The sequence below is a fragment of the Pteropus vampyrus genome, unplaced genomic scaffold, assembly GCF_000151845.1.
Source record: "Pteropus vampyrus isolate Shadow unplaced genomic scaffold, Pvam_2.0 Scaffold17, whole genome shotgun sequence".
Classification (NCBI taxonomy): Eukaryota; Metazoa; Chordata; class Mammalia; order Chiroptera; family Pteropodidae; genus Pteropus; species Pteropus vampyrus.
In genome coordinates, this window is record NW_011888798.1 from 12034753 (window position 1) to 12048144 (window position 13392).

The 13392-nt window shown below is 44.1% G+C and overlaps 2 protein-coding genes across 4 annotated transcripts in view; both read left to right on the top strand.

Annotated features, from left to right (window-relative positions):
• The window catches only part of NCKAP5 (NCK associated protein 5), a 720600-nt gene extending 715706 nt beyond the window's left edge, over positions 1-4894 (top strand). For both annotated transcript variants that reach the window (XM_023527517.1, XM_023527518.1), the window contains one exon: positions 3381-4894. In XM_023527517.1, the coding sequence (XP_023383285.1) occupies positions 3381-3397 (17 nt within the window). In that variant the 3' untranslated portion in view covers positions 3398-4894. The remainder of the gene's footprint in view (positions 1-3380) is intronic.
• A 1433-nt stretch (positions 4895-6327) lies between these two features.
• LYPD1 (LY6/PLAUR domain containing 1) overlaps positions 6328-13392 on the top strand; it is a 31740-nt gene continuing 24675 nt past the window's right edge. Inside the window, exons 1-3 of one of the 2 annotated variants that reach the window (XM_023527520.1) lie at positions 6328-6622; positions 6750-6788; positions 8154-8291. In XM_023527520.1, coding sequence (XP_023383288.1) covers positions 6562-6622; positions 6750-6788; positions 8154-8291 — 238 coding nt within the window. In that variant the 5' untranslated portion in view covers positions 6328-6561. Of the gene's footprint in view, positions 6623-6749; positions 6789-7584; positions 7906-8153; positions 8292-13392 lie in introns of those variants that run through there. The other variant, XM_011354513.2, reaches the window with a different exon arrangement.

The window sequence follows — 13392 nt, forward strand, 5'->3', positions numbered from 1 at the left end:
AGCCAACAGCTGAGACTCTGCCGATGCTAGAGCAAGTTGGATCCATCATCAAGTCTCCATTAAGAATCCACTGACAATTTAGCATTGGTCTAGGCTTTTAGGGAGAAAATAGTGGGGGAAGGCGGATGAGGGGGTTAGGCAGGACATAAAAAAGAAGTATAAAATATGATCTCTAGCTCAAATCTGAATAATGCAAAGATTGTGACTTGACATACATAGTGGGGTTTTTGTTATTTTTTATTGTCTTTTCTAATATAAACAAATAATTAAAAATCAAAGGATTTTAAATATAAGAAATATTGTTCTAGATTTATGATTCATGTTTAAAATCAAGAGATCTGGACCTATGTTTCTGCACAGCAGCAATAAGCTAGATTTAAGTACAGACATATCTCATTTTATTGTGCTTCACTTTATTGCACTTCACAGATGTTGCATTTTTTATAAATTAGAGGCAAGACCCTCCACCAGGGAAAAGATTACAAATCGCTTTATTGTGGTGGTCTGGAACTGAGCCTGCAATGTCTCTGCAATATCTCTGTGGTATGCCTGTAGCTGCTCCTGCCTTTGAACTAGGTGCACACTCTTAAGCTGACCACAGCCCTCAATACCGCCTATCACTCCCTAACACTGAGGCTGAATGCCAAATGGCGCTCTTTGTCACTGTAGCACTGACGTTCTTACAGTCAAAAATATTCCTGTACCGACCTCTCAGCAAAACTGTGAAAATAAAAGGAAGACTGGGAAGGCCATGTGGTTTTTCTTAAAAGGCCATTTTTTTTATTTCCATCACTTCCCTGGCCAGTGTAGGTGTTGTTGTATTTAATTGAGTAATGTTGTTTAATTAACTAAAGAAACAAACCTACAAGAATGAAACATTTAAAAAACACGCACTATTTGTGTCTAATAGGCAATGGGCATTTTAATGGTAAATACATCTATTTTCTCATCTCTACCTTAATACACTGAATTATACCTGTCCATCTTTCTTCCAAGACCACAAGTTATTTTAGACTACTGATTCTTAAATTTTAGCAGATATCAGAATCACCTGGGCGCTTGTTAAAATTTGCTGGGCCTCGCCATTTCTGATGTAGATAAGTCTGGGTGGGGCTCAAGAATTTGCATTTGTAATAAGCTCCTACAGGATGCTATTGCTGCTGGCCTAGAAAACACAGTTTGAGAACCACTGTTCTAGAATAAGAATCCTGTCTTACTATTATTTATTTATTGAGCCCCTATTACTATGTGCTGTGGTCTTAAGGTGTTGTATTTCTAATACATCAGTCCTGAAAAGGTATGTCTCATCATCATTTACACCCATGAGGAAGGATGCTTCTGGGCACTGACACAGCCGGTGAAAGGGCAAAGCTAGGATTCAGGCTCAGGTCTGTCTGCCTCCAGGGCCCCAACTCCCCCCCACCATGCAAACATGCACATGCGCACACACACGCACACACACACACATGCAAAACACAATTTTATTCATCTGTATATCCTCACACCAAAACTTTCCACCTACATCACGATAGTGTCTCTAATAAGTGTTTATTGAATGGTCCTCATGAACTAGAAATTGGCAAGGAAAATGCTTGTGGTTCTTGAATGAAGAAAAAGGGAGAAGATACTCAAGTGAGGAGGAAATCATATTGAATGACTTTTATTTATGTACATTAGTATAATCAAAGTATTTCCTACTCTCTCCATGTATTTTTAGCATTATATAATTGTTTAAAATGCCTAAAAATTGGTGTGACATGGATAGGGACTCTTGCCTGGAGTTATTCCTAATTATGGAGCCACTTTTCTGTGGTTGGCTAGGAATCTGTTCCTCAGCCCACCTCTGGTTTCAAGGTAGCCACCTGAGATGGAAAATTAGTTCTATGAGTAGTACTCCTGCACGTTAATGGTATAATGAAGTAAGCACAACTTCAAGGATGCTTTTCAAGTATTCCCATAGAATTATGCCATTTCCTATAGCAGAGAGAGAAACTCTGTCTGAGCCTGCTCTTAGAACACTGAAGCCACCTACTTCTGTATCTTTTTGTCTTTCTATTAAATATTTAGCATGTGAAAATCAAAACACCATTTTCTCATTGTACCTTTAACAATGATGTGGGGCTTGGGTTGGGGAAAGAAACTACATACGCTAGAGCCTTGGAGAGTAATGATAGAGATGGTTTGGTAAGCTATATAAGTAGAATTTTCGGGTGGCAAAATGAAACCAGAAGAGACAGGACATCTTGTCCTTTATTACATAAGAGCGTTGTTTAGTAGAAACAGCCTGAAAGACGGCCAGACAGGAATTCGAATCCTGTTCTCTCTCACTTGCTGAGGGACCTTGGGCAAATAACGCTGTCACTCTGAGCCTTGTTTTCCTCTTTAAAATGGAGACATGTAACTTGCAGGTTTCTGAAAGGCTTGTAGATAACATATGTTTGGTGTCTTTCACATGGTAGATGCTGTTATCATCTCTAAGCCCCTGTCCCTCCTTTTTCCTTGTGTTTGAATGGAATTTTTGCATGAAAGAGGAAAAGAAGAGAAATGTGTTAGTGGCTTTAATTCCTCTCTTCTCCCACCTCAGACCTTAGGAGCAACTTGAGCAAATAGAATATATTCATGTTTATAGGATTTATCTACAATAAATATTAAATGTGACTGCAGTGTTTTATAAAGTCCTGGAGACTACCAGCAACATCCTAAAATATCCCTGTTTAAATTGGTGTTACTAGAACCTTCTATAGGGGTGTGGTTACTAAGGTACAGATCTGTCACTATGATTTTTAAACCTTGGGCCTTCCAGAATCTACACCCACTGACCTGGAGATCTCTTTCAAATATCTTAAGACTTGTAGAAGGACAGCATATGAATATGACAATGCTTTTGATAAGTTTAACATGTACTTAAATTTCCTGGCAATTTATGGGTTTGTGTATGTTTTTGTTTTGTTTTGGTTTGGTTTGGTTTGGTTTTTACATATAACCACAACTCCTGGCTGAAGTTCAATCCCCATCCATAGTTAGCAACAGGATAACTAATAATACTTTGTAAGGAAAGTGAGTAGTTAGAAACTTTGATTAAGAAAAATAAGGCACTTTACCTGAAAATTTTCAAATGGATCCATTTAAAGTGAAATTAAGGGGCACTTAACTGGTTTGCAAATTGGGACCTATTTATCTCAGCAAAATGATTAAAGTCTTAATTTATCCCTAAAATTGGCTTTATTATTACATTTAATTATACTAGAAGCTTGTTAAAGACTTGTAGGTTCTCTCTATCCCTTTAAACTGTACTTTATACAGACAATAATTGAATATTGGACCGAATAACTTGATTTCCAAAGAAATATGTTTCTAATATTTTCCTCTTTTTATTGCAGAAATTGAAACAAGTTGAAGAAACAAAAGAAGATCCTGAGAATAGATTATCTAAAATTTCCCTGGAGTCATTCCATAAATACAACAGCAATACTATGATTTTATTAGAAAAAGAGAAGAACTCTCTGAACAAGGCTGAAGGACGGAAGGAAGAAAAAGAAAAAAATGAAGAGGCATCTTTGAGTAATTCAGACAGGCCCGGGGTAGACAATTTGGAATCTTTGAGTGATTCTTTATACGATAGCTTCTCTTCCTGTGCAAGTCAGGGTTCAAATGATGCATAAAGAACTTTTTTTTTTTTTTCCCTTAGTGAGCCAGAAATGGAGCACTTAAGAAACAGGGGTGAGGAAGGGGCAGGTAGAGATGACAACAATAAACTATTTCAACAGAGTCTATGTTGTCAGATTCCCAGCAAGCAACCCACTGGAGCTTTCTTCTCTGACAGGGCAATAAACATGGACTCTATTTGTCGTGTTTTATGAGGATTAAAAGTAAACACACCCATGATACAAAAGTCTTAATTTTGCACTTTTTTTTTGAATACTTGTACAGAAGTTGTAAATTTTTTGGAAAAGAAATTATATTTGTAGCAACAACGACAAAAAGCAATAAATTGAAGCAGTGCCATGCTCTTGAAATGATGTTCTAAGTCTTTTAGAAGTTGATAATATATTTTTTAAAAATTCCAACTAAAGTTTTTGTTCAATTCATTGTCCTAGTCCTCAAATTGTTTGTGGGTACACTCTGCCAACCTTAAAAAGGGCCTGCCAAAACAAACAAACAAACAAACAGAGGGCTCATTGTAATCTCACAATCTCGATTTGATATGAACTTTAATTCTAGTGCAATTTCAATATTGTTGCCGGAGATATTCAGAATCTAGTAATAAGTGTAATTCTACTTCTACTGAAAAAGGTAAAGGGTACTGAGTGTGACACTGATCAGAACGGATGTGTATCAGAAGTGACCTAATTCTATTTTCAAAAGCAGGTTTTCCCTCCAAGCATTTCCGTACATTGTCTTCTACTTAATGCTTCACTATGATTCTCAACATTGTTGATTTTTACCCTTCTGCTGTATATTAAAATCTGGGAAATCTAGAATGAAAGCAAATTTCCATTTGAAATGTTCACTTTTTTAAAAAAAATTAAAGTGGTTGGTGCTACAAAAAATTCTTTTTAATATCCTTTTTTTCTACAAAGTCTGTTTATATGTAAGGATAAATTCTATTTTAAAGGTTATGTGTATTTTTTCTAGACGTGAACTATTTATAATTGCTTTTGTACAGGAGCTTGTAAAATAGGCATAATAGAAATATTTTTAGGATCTGTATGGTTACTTTAGTACACACTTGTTTCTTTAAAGAGTATTGTATGATCAGTGTTATTTGGTAAATTTGTGCAATTTGTTATATTTGAATTTTGTTGTCTTAAAATGAAAATTATGTAGTGTCATTGTCTTTCAGACTTTTAAAAATTCTTTTGTTTCATTTCTGAATAAAAGTTATATCACAATCGCACTGTCTAAAAGCTTAAAAGAACTTGTTCAAGAAGCCTTTGGCCCAGTTATTTGAATCTCACACGTGCTCCAAGGACAAATTCCCCTAAGGAATAAATAAACTGGCCCTCTAGCTCTAGAGATAGTAATTTAGCCAAATGTCAGATTAGAGTCTGCAGACAAACGAGTAATGGCCAAAGCATTGCAGTCCCCCTGAGGGGTTAACTGGCTAGAAATGAAAGGCAGAGAGGGGCAAAGGGAGAGAGGGAGCCGGAGGGAGACACGAAATCATCTCTGCAGAGGAATTACAATAAAGTCACTTAAGCCCATTTCCAGACCTGCTTTGCCGGCAGGATGGGGAAATAAATGATCAGCGTCCGGAGGAGAAGAAGGTGAAGAGGGGGCAAAGCTTATGAAGCTCTTTCCACAGAAATGGATGCTCCCTAGGATTTGGGGGGACGAGTGAGAACGTGCGGAATTGGAGGCGGGGGCACCAAGGCGCTCCAGCGGGCGGGCGGGCTCCGGTACCACCTGCTGCAAGGTTCGGTGGCGAGGAAGGAAAACGTAACGAGCGTTGCATCGTGGTGTCCCCAGCAGTACTCAAGGTGGGTCGCTGGAACCCGAGAGGAGGAATTAGGGGAGCGAGAGGGCAGGGGCAGCCGGCGACCGAGTCTTGGGCTGGGAAGGCGCAGTCCAGGAGCGGACGCGGGAGCATATACTAATGACCTATGGCTTTGAGGAGAGCAAAATCAAACTGCCCGGCCTTTTGGAGGAAGGGGATAGGGAAGAGCAGATGTCTTCACCCCAATTTGCTGTTTAGTGAGAGCTCGCGCGGCTCTTGTCCCCGGAGCAGCCCTCTCCTAGGCTAAACTACTAGAGCAGTGTCACCGCACCCTCCAGCGGTGCGCACAGGCAGATGAAAGGAGAGTTCCCCGAACCTAGCGCGCCAGTCCGTGCAGGGGCATCGTCACACCCTGCCCACCCTGGCGCAGCTGAAGCAAAGCCTGATAATGACCGAGGGACTTCTCTCAGGAAAAGAAGGCGTAGCTGCGCGGGACACCCTAGGGCGCCTACAACTTTGCCAGATGCAGGGGAGCGCGCCCCCCTCGCGGCAGCCGCTCCTGGCCCGCCGCATGCCAGCCACAGCTGAGTGGGCCGAACGCTGCCGCCGAGAACCCGTCAGCAGCTGGGAACCGGCCAGGCCCCGAGGCGCTGAGGTCGTGGGGAATGCGCACCTGTGCGCAGAGGGCCCACGGGACTCACAGTCTTCCGACCCCACCTCGCAGGTCCAGCAGTCAGCGCCCGGCCAGTTCCCGCGGCACCTGCGGCGCCCTCTTCACGCTTCCCCAATCTCCAGCCTCCCCCCGCCCTCTGGAAACTACATTCTTCTTCTCCCACTGGCGTCCCCGTCCTGGGGACGTGCGGGGGCGGGAGAGTAGGGCGATAGGAAGGGGTGGGGACGTGGAAAGACGGTCCCAGCCTTCTCCGCCGCCACCCCCACCCCAACTCGGCAACCATCACGTGGTGCCTGGAGTGGGAGGTGGGAGAAGAGGCGAGACTTTTTGGGTGCTCCGAATCGCCAGTAGTTCCTTCAGTCTCAGCTATCAACTCCGGAGACGCCGCGCTCTGTCCAGGAGCTTGAGCGAGAGGAGCGGCGACCCGCAGCCGGGAGCCCCGGCGCGGGCGATGCAGGAGCCGCTAGCGGCACCTGCGGCTCCTCTTGGCGGCGGCGGTCGCCTTGGCGGCAGCCGCGCGAGCCCCAGAAGCCTCCGCAGCGACAGCCGCTGCGGCCCGGGCAGCCTCCGCCGCGGTCGCCGCCTCTGAGGCGCCTGCCTGCTCCCGGCCCAGCGGTTCCGGGAGGATGTGGGTCCTCGGCATCGCTGCAACTTTTTGCGGACTGTTCTTGCCTCAAGGTAAGGCAAAGAGGCCAGCAGCCCATCCAGACGCGCGCACCGCATCTACCCACCGGCCCCTTTGCCCCTGGGCTCCCAGAACTGCGTAGAGGTTGCCCGGCGGGAGTTTGGAGGCGGCTGGTGCCCAGAGGCGCTAGATGGGAAAGTCTCCGAGTCCCACGCTGCTGGTGGAGAGGCTGGAGTCGCGAATTTGAAGGACTCGAGCTGCAGATGCTCGAGCTGAACTGTCGAAAGAAGCTGGGCTTGGGAGGCGGGAGTGGTGCTGGGGCCTCGGCGAGAGAGAGGCAGAGATAGCCTCTAACCCCGCCAAGTTGTCAGGCGTCTCTAGCAACCCGTAGGAGTGGCGCCGCCGACAGGTGAGCAGCGAATTGGGCAGCCTTTGGCCGGGGCGCTCGGGGACTGGGTTATTGCGCTCAGAGCGCGAAGGATCTGGGGATGGGAGATGGGGACCTTGGGAACCAAGCTTATCTGCGCGAGAGCGGGGAGAGTTAGGTCTAGACAGGAGCTCGTAGATTCCAGCGGAGCAGCCAAGCTGGAGCGATGAGAGGTGCGAAAAACGTCTTTCTCCTTCTCTCCAGTGCGGGATTAGCTCACGACAGAACTGTGTGTTGCTGAGACCCAGAACGGGGATCCCAGCCAAAAGGTTGCCCTGATAACCGGGAAGAAAAGGCTATGGTGTCGCGGCCCAGGATTCACGCACGAGCGCGCGCACGCCCGCGCGCGCACACACATACACACTCACACACACACACACACACACGCACGACCCTCCCCAGTCGCTGCGGCCACCCTTGCTCTGCTGCAGGAACCGTCCCGGAGAAAGGCCGGGGACTTAGGGCGCAGCAGCACTTGGTGTCCGACACTTCCTCCCGGGTTCCCGGGAGGTCACCTAGGGAGCCCCAGAGCTACAGCACAGGAATGCCGACTTCAAAAATTAAACTAAAAGACGTCTGGGAACGCAATCGCGAATGGTGCCAAAATAGTAATTAAGTAATTTGTAACCAATTAACAATTAGGCAAATTCTTTGGCTTAGAAAGGATCTGATGCTTGTCTCTGAAGCTACTTCGCTCTCGGGGTTGTACACCCCTCCTTTCAACTTCCGCGGAGAAAGGCCAGGTGTGGTGTTGCATCCACTCTGTTTCTGGAGAGTAGGGCCAGGGGTCGTGGGCGCAATTCCACTTTATCTTGCAGGACCCTGGGTGCCGGCGCCGCCCTCTGCTGGCTTCAGCCACATCCTCCTCGCTCGGAAACCCAGGAGTGCGGAGCCGAAGGCACCCCTGCGACTGGCTGGGGTGGGGGAGGGTCGTGATTTCCCGAATGGGCTCTGGGGGCTGAATCTGAACGCCCCTGCGTCTGTCCCGCAGGCTTAGCGCTGCAGATCCAGTGTTACCAGTGTGAAGAATTCCAGCTGAACAACGACTGCTCCTCCCCCGAGTTCATCGTGAACTGCACAGTGAACGTTCAAGACATGTGTCAGAAAGAAGTAATGGAGCAAAGTGCGGGTAAGAGCTCAGCAGCCCTCCTCCTCCCCTCTCTAGCCTGGGCCGACGGTAGGAGTGAGAGAGCCATTAAATTACAGGAAAAGGGACTGACTTTGATTTAATGCGTACACCCTGGTTATCGCAGATTTACTTTTACAGTGCTGGGAAAATGAAGAGTTCCGAGTTACTTTAATCTCATTAGAGTTAATTACCAGGGCTTCTCCCCAAAGGACTCGGGAGGGAAAGTGCATTTAAATGAGTGTCTCTCCTCTTTTTATTTACTCCCCTCACCTCCTTTTGCTAAAAGCTGATCCTGAGGCTGGAAAATATATGGATAACCAGCTCTGCTTGGGCAACTAGACAGTAGCCTGTGAGCAATGTCAGCCTGAAATATGAAGCTAGTTAAAGTTCCCAGAGGTCAGAGCTTGAAAAATGTGTTTTGTCATAGAGCCATGCCATATTTCTTTAAAGAACACTACAGGATCTTTATTTAATTTTAGAACTAATGCATCAAATTCCGGGCACAAATTGCCAAGATCTTTCAAAGGAATGTGTTTCCCAGCCCCACAAGCTTAGTGGCTGACTGGCTAGCTGGTGAGAGGGCCTGAGATTACGCAAGGAAAGAAGGGATTCTTGTGAGAGCAAACTCTGCTTATTCACTCTGACCTGCTGACCAGAATCTTCTCACTGAGGTGGAGCTCCCAACTGCTTCCAATAGTTTTATCAGATATTAAAGTCCCCCAAAAGTGCAACTGGAACTTTGGGGAAATGGGTGGAACTGCAGCTTCAATTCCAGGGTCAAATCTCTAAACAGAGACTTTGTCATTTTAAGAATATTGAAAAAATGGGAAATAGCCTCATGTAGTGAATGCTACTGAATGAACCAAAGCCCTGCTCCTTTGAGGTTGCTGAACTGCACTGTCCACAGAGCTGGGTGAAGGGACCAAAACTGTTATTTGACCTCCTTAACCCACTGGCAAGTTAAAGCAAGGGCTATAGTTTTAAAGCCAGCTCCTTGGAAAAGATTTCTTCTCAGAGAAGAGCCTGGAAATGCTTTGTGGCTAACCACGGTGTTTGGGGGAGCAGATCGTTCATGATTGCAATGATGTGGTGTGTGGTTTTAAAGGCTGTACTGTGTAGGTCTTTATCAGCCTAGATGTGGATTCTTTTCACTAAAATCGCTCTTCTGGGAAATCTGAAATACAATTGTGCTCAAGAGTAACCTGTCCCAAGAAGAGCAGCATGCATTGTTTTGTCATATGGGATTTGGCTATTGAAAAGACAGAACAAAATAAACTTAGTGATGATTCTTTAGTCAAAGTTGATATAGATGATTTTGACAAGTTTTCTTTTCTACTGCGTTTCATTCCTGAGCGTTTTACCTGAGCCAAAGCATGCTGTCCTACCAGAGGGACTGCTATGATTTTAGTCAGACTCACTCTGAACACTTTATTGTTACTTTAGAACATTTGCAGCTTTCTTCCAGGCAGTAGATTACAGCCACATACACACAAAAAAATGGGGCTTTATTAGGAACTTCTTCGGAATCCTCTAGGCCAGTGGTCCCCAACCTTTTTGGCACCAGGGACTGGTGCTCCTATGAGAATCTAATGCCTGATGATCTGAGGTGGAGCTGAGGCAGTGAAGCTGGAGTGGCTGCAAATACAGATGAAGTTTTGATAGCTTGCCCCCACTCACCTGCTGTGTGGCCTGGTTCCTAACAGGCCACTCACCTATCTTATTCACAGAAAATTTTAGCAAAGATGGTCATAAGTGCCTGGCCTGAAGTTGCTATTAGCTCAGTCAAGGTGGGCACCTTGTCTCCAAACCAGGTTCCTCTGGCCATATGTCATAGGCCAAGGAGTAGACAGAGACTGAAGTAATAAGGCAGTCTCAATTGTGAAGTTTGAGAAACAGAAACCAGTTCAAAGGAAAAACCAGTTATGGAGGGAGAAGGCTTTGAGTTCTGTGAATGAGGAAACAGTGCATTTCTGAGCCTAAATTCAGTAGAAAGCAGCCCAATTCATGTTCGGGTGTCAAAAGAATGATGTACAGAGGGGCTGATACTTGAAAGCACTTCCGTTTTCATCCCCTTGTAATTGTTAGAGACCAATCAATTTAAATGACTATTAACCTTCCTCTCGTTGGCAGCAATGGAGAGCCAACCTAAACTGATTGTTTGTTAAGTGACCACAGTGTAGAACAATCATCACAGTAGTAAGAGCTGACTTCTGGTGTAGCCCCTGTGCCTCACGCTCTTTCCTCCTCTCTTTACTTGGAGTATCTCATGCAAACTGTTAGTTCTCTTTTAAGTCCCTTGTTTCTGAGGCCAGAACCCAGAATTTAATTCTACCGCAGGGTCACATTTTCCACTCTGGAGGAAGTAATGCCTGTTAAACGATACTAAGGAATCACGGTCCGATCCGATTTTTTTGTTTGTTTGATCACTAACATATATTATTCAGAAAACTTTTGTGTGTCGGAGCTGAAAGGGCCTAGTGACTCACAGTTAAGAGTGCACATGGGAATCTTCCTGGGAGTTCTGTCCAATTCCATCCACGTGCCTGGGCCCTAACCACCCCCCCCCACCCCCCACCCCTTTCCATCACCTAGAAGCCAAATCCAAGTCTGTGGTATACCTGACCACGGGTCTTTTATAAGCTCCCCAAGTGACTCTGGAGTGCCCCTAAGTTGGGAACTGCTGATCTGGACCAACCTGTATGTGTTATAGAGGAAGAGAACAAGCGCCAGAAAAATTAGATGTCTGGTCCAAGTCCACCAGCCAGCTGTTACTATGAGGCACCAGCTTCCTGGGCTACCGCCTTGTATAGTAAAATGTGCCTCGAGGATTGTCTGAAAAGATTATCCAGGCAAAGTGCTAAAGACTCAGACAATTTTCATGTCTGCCAAATTCACCTTAACAGGCTTAATGAACTGGTTGCATGGACAGGCCACCAAGTGGATATTGAAAGAATATGAGAACCAACCAGAGGATTTTTAAAGTTTGAGTGCTATGCTGACTGACATTTTTCATAAGTACTATAGAAAAACCAGGGTTTTAGATGGACTAAGAGATTTTAATGAACCAAGCAAGTTTGACATTAAGCAGTAATGAAAGACATTCTCTTTCCAAAAACTACCAGCGATACAATATGCCTAGGCCTTCGTTTCTTTCTGGATTAAGTCTGCAAACTCAGCTCTTACGAATTTTGAGGCAGGTACATTTAATTTTCAGTTTGGGAGCACGTTTAAAATTAACCTTTACCTGTTCCCCAAAGTGGTGTTCCTATTAGGTGCTGAGATTACTTTCCTCTGCTCTTTATCTCCTTAGTGGTCATTTCTGGAGTACTGAGTCACAGCTATGGGGAAAGGAAGGTTTGGTTCCAGTTCCCCTTCTTTCATTGTCCTTGCTAATTGAGATTTAAATGTTTGCATAACGAATGATTTGTTCTCACAAGCTCTGCACTTAATGAGTTAGCGGCTACTTACCAGTACCCTTGGTAATGACATTTCTTTTGCTCTCGCTTTTCCCTGCACTCTAAAAAAAATTTCAAATGATTTTCATTTCAAAATAGACGACCCCACCCCCCTCACCCCGCCGCCATTTGAATTTTTAAAACCAGAATGTAAAGAATGTGAGTTCATATTTGCTTGACAGTGCAATCTTGTAATTAGAGTTTTTCCTCTTGACTAGATACAATGAAAGGGGCATAATTTAATTTTTATAGACTAGCCAATTTCTGCTCTTAGTAAAATATAGCTCTGTCAGTGAGCAAAATGTTACAGGTTCTCCTAAACCTTATTTAAAAGTTAAATGCAGTATATTGAGAGAAAGTTCATGGTCTGAATCAGTAACCTAATCGATCTCTTCACCCATCCTTTGCAACAGGCATTAATCTATTTGTCTGTTTTGCAATACAAGAGTTCCTGATTTATATGCCATGTTGCATCTACATTATGGCTATGTAAGCAATGGCATTTTCCTTTTGGATTAGTTAGTTGCTCATTAGGTTGGGCAGGGATGGCTCCATGCCTCAGATAGGTTAATTTTATGCCTTATTTTCTCAGGAGCTAAATAAGAGATAGCAAGTGAGGTCCTGATATCCCTAAAAATATCAGTCATCTACTCTTAATAGAAAGAAATGGAAAGGTAACTGTGGCCTATGTTTTCTTAAGTCGATGCTCTCTGCTTAATGTCACCAAGATTTAAAATATTAGGCTTGAGTTTGCCATGCAGGAGGGCTTGCAGAAAGAAGGGCTACTTCTGCTAATCGATATTATGTCACAGTTCCTTTATACCTGAGTTCTTTAAGGTGTGCGCATGTGCATACCTATGCATGTGTGTATATTTTTACATTTTTTTTCTGTATAGATGTTCCTCAATTTACAATGGGGTTACACTCTGATAAACACATTGCAAGTTTTAAATATTGTTAAGTTGAAAATGCATTTACTACACCTAACCTACCAAACATCGTAGCTTAGCCTAGCTGGTTTCTACTGAAGGCATCGCTTTCATATCAAAAGTCAAAAGTCATAAGTCACACCATCATAAGCTGGGGACCAACCATCTGTATATATTTGCATACACATATAATTCTTGTAAGAAACATGAAAATATTAAATCCCCCTTCTTCGTTCAGAATATTACTTATCCCTGTTATACTGTAGGCACGAAGGCGTTTTCTAACATTTTCTTTATCCAGAACAGCTTTGCTAAGAGCACCTTGATATCCGTTAATCTTCCAGTCTCCTATCTGCCCTATATCTTTCCTTCTCCTACCAGTGCTCTTCTGTCATCTCCCTTTTGGACATCCCACTTTCAATCCGTACTTTCTCACCCTCAAATTCATTTTTGTTAAATTTATCAGAGTGACATTGTTTAATAAAATTACATAGGTTTCAAGTGTACAATTTAATAACATGTCATAGGTATATTGCATTGTGTGTTCACCACCCAAAATTAAGTTTCCTTCCTTCACCTTATATTTGACCCTCTTTACCTTTATCTACTTTCCCCCTCCCCTCTTCCCCTCTGGTAACCACTAAATTGTCTATATCCATGAGTTTTTTTGGTTTGTCTTGTTTGTTGCTTTCATCACATTCATTTTGAATCAATTAG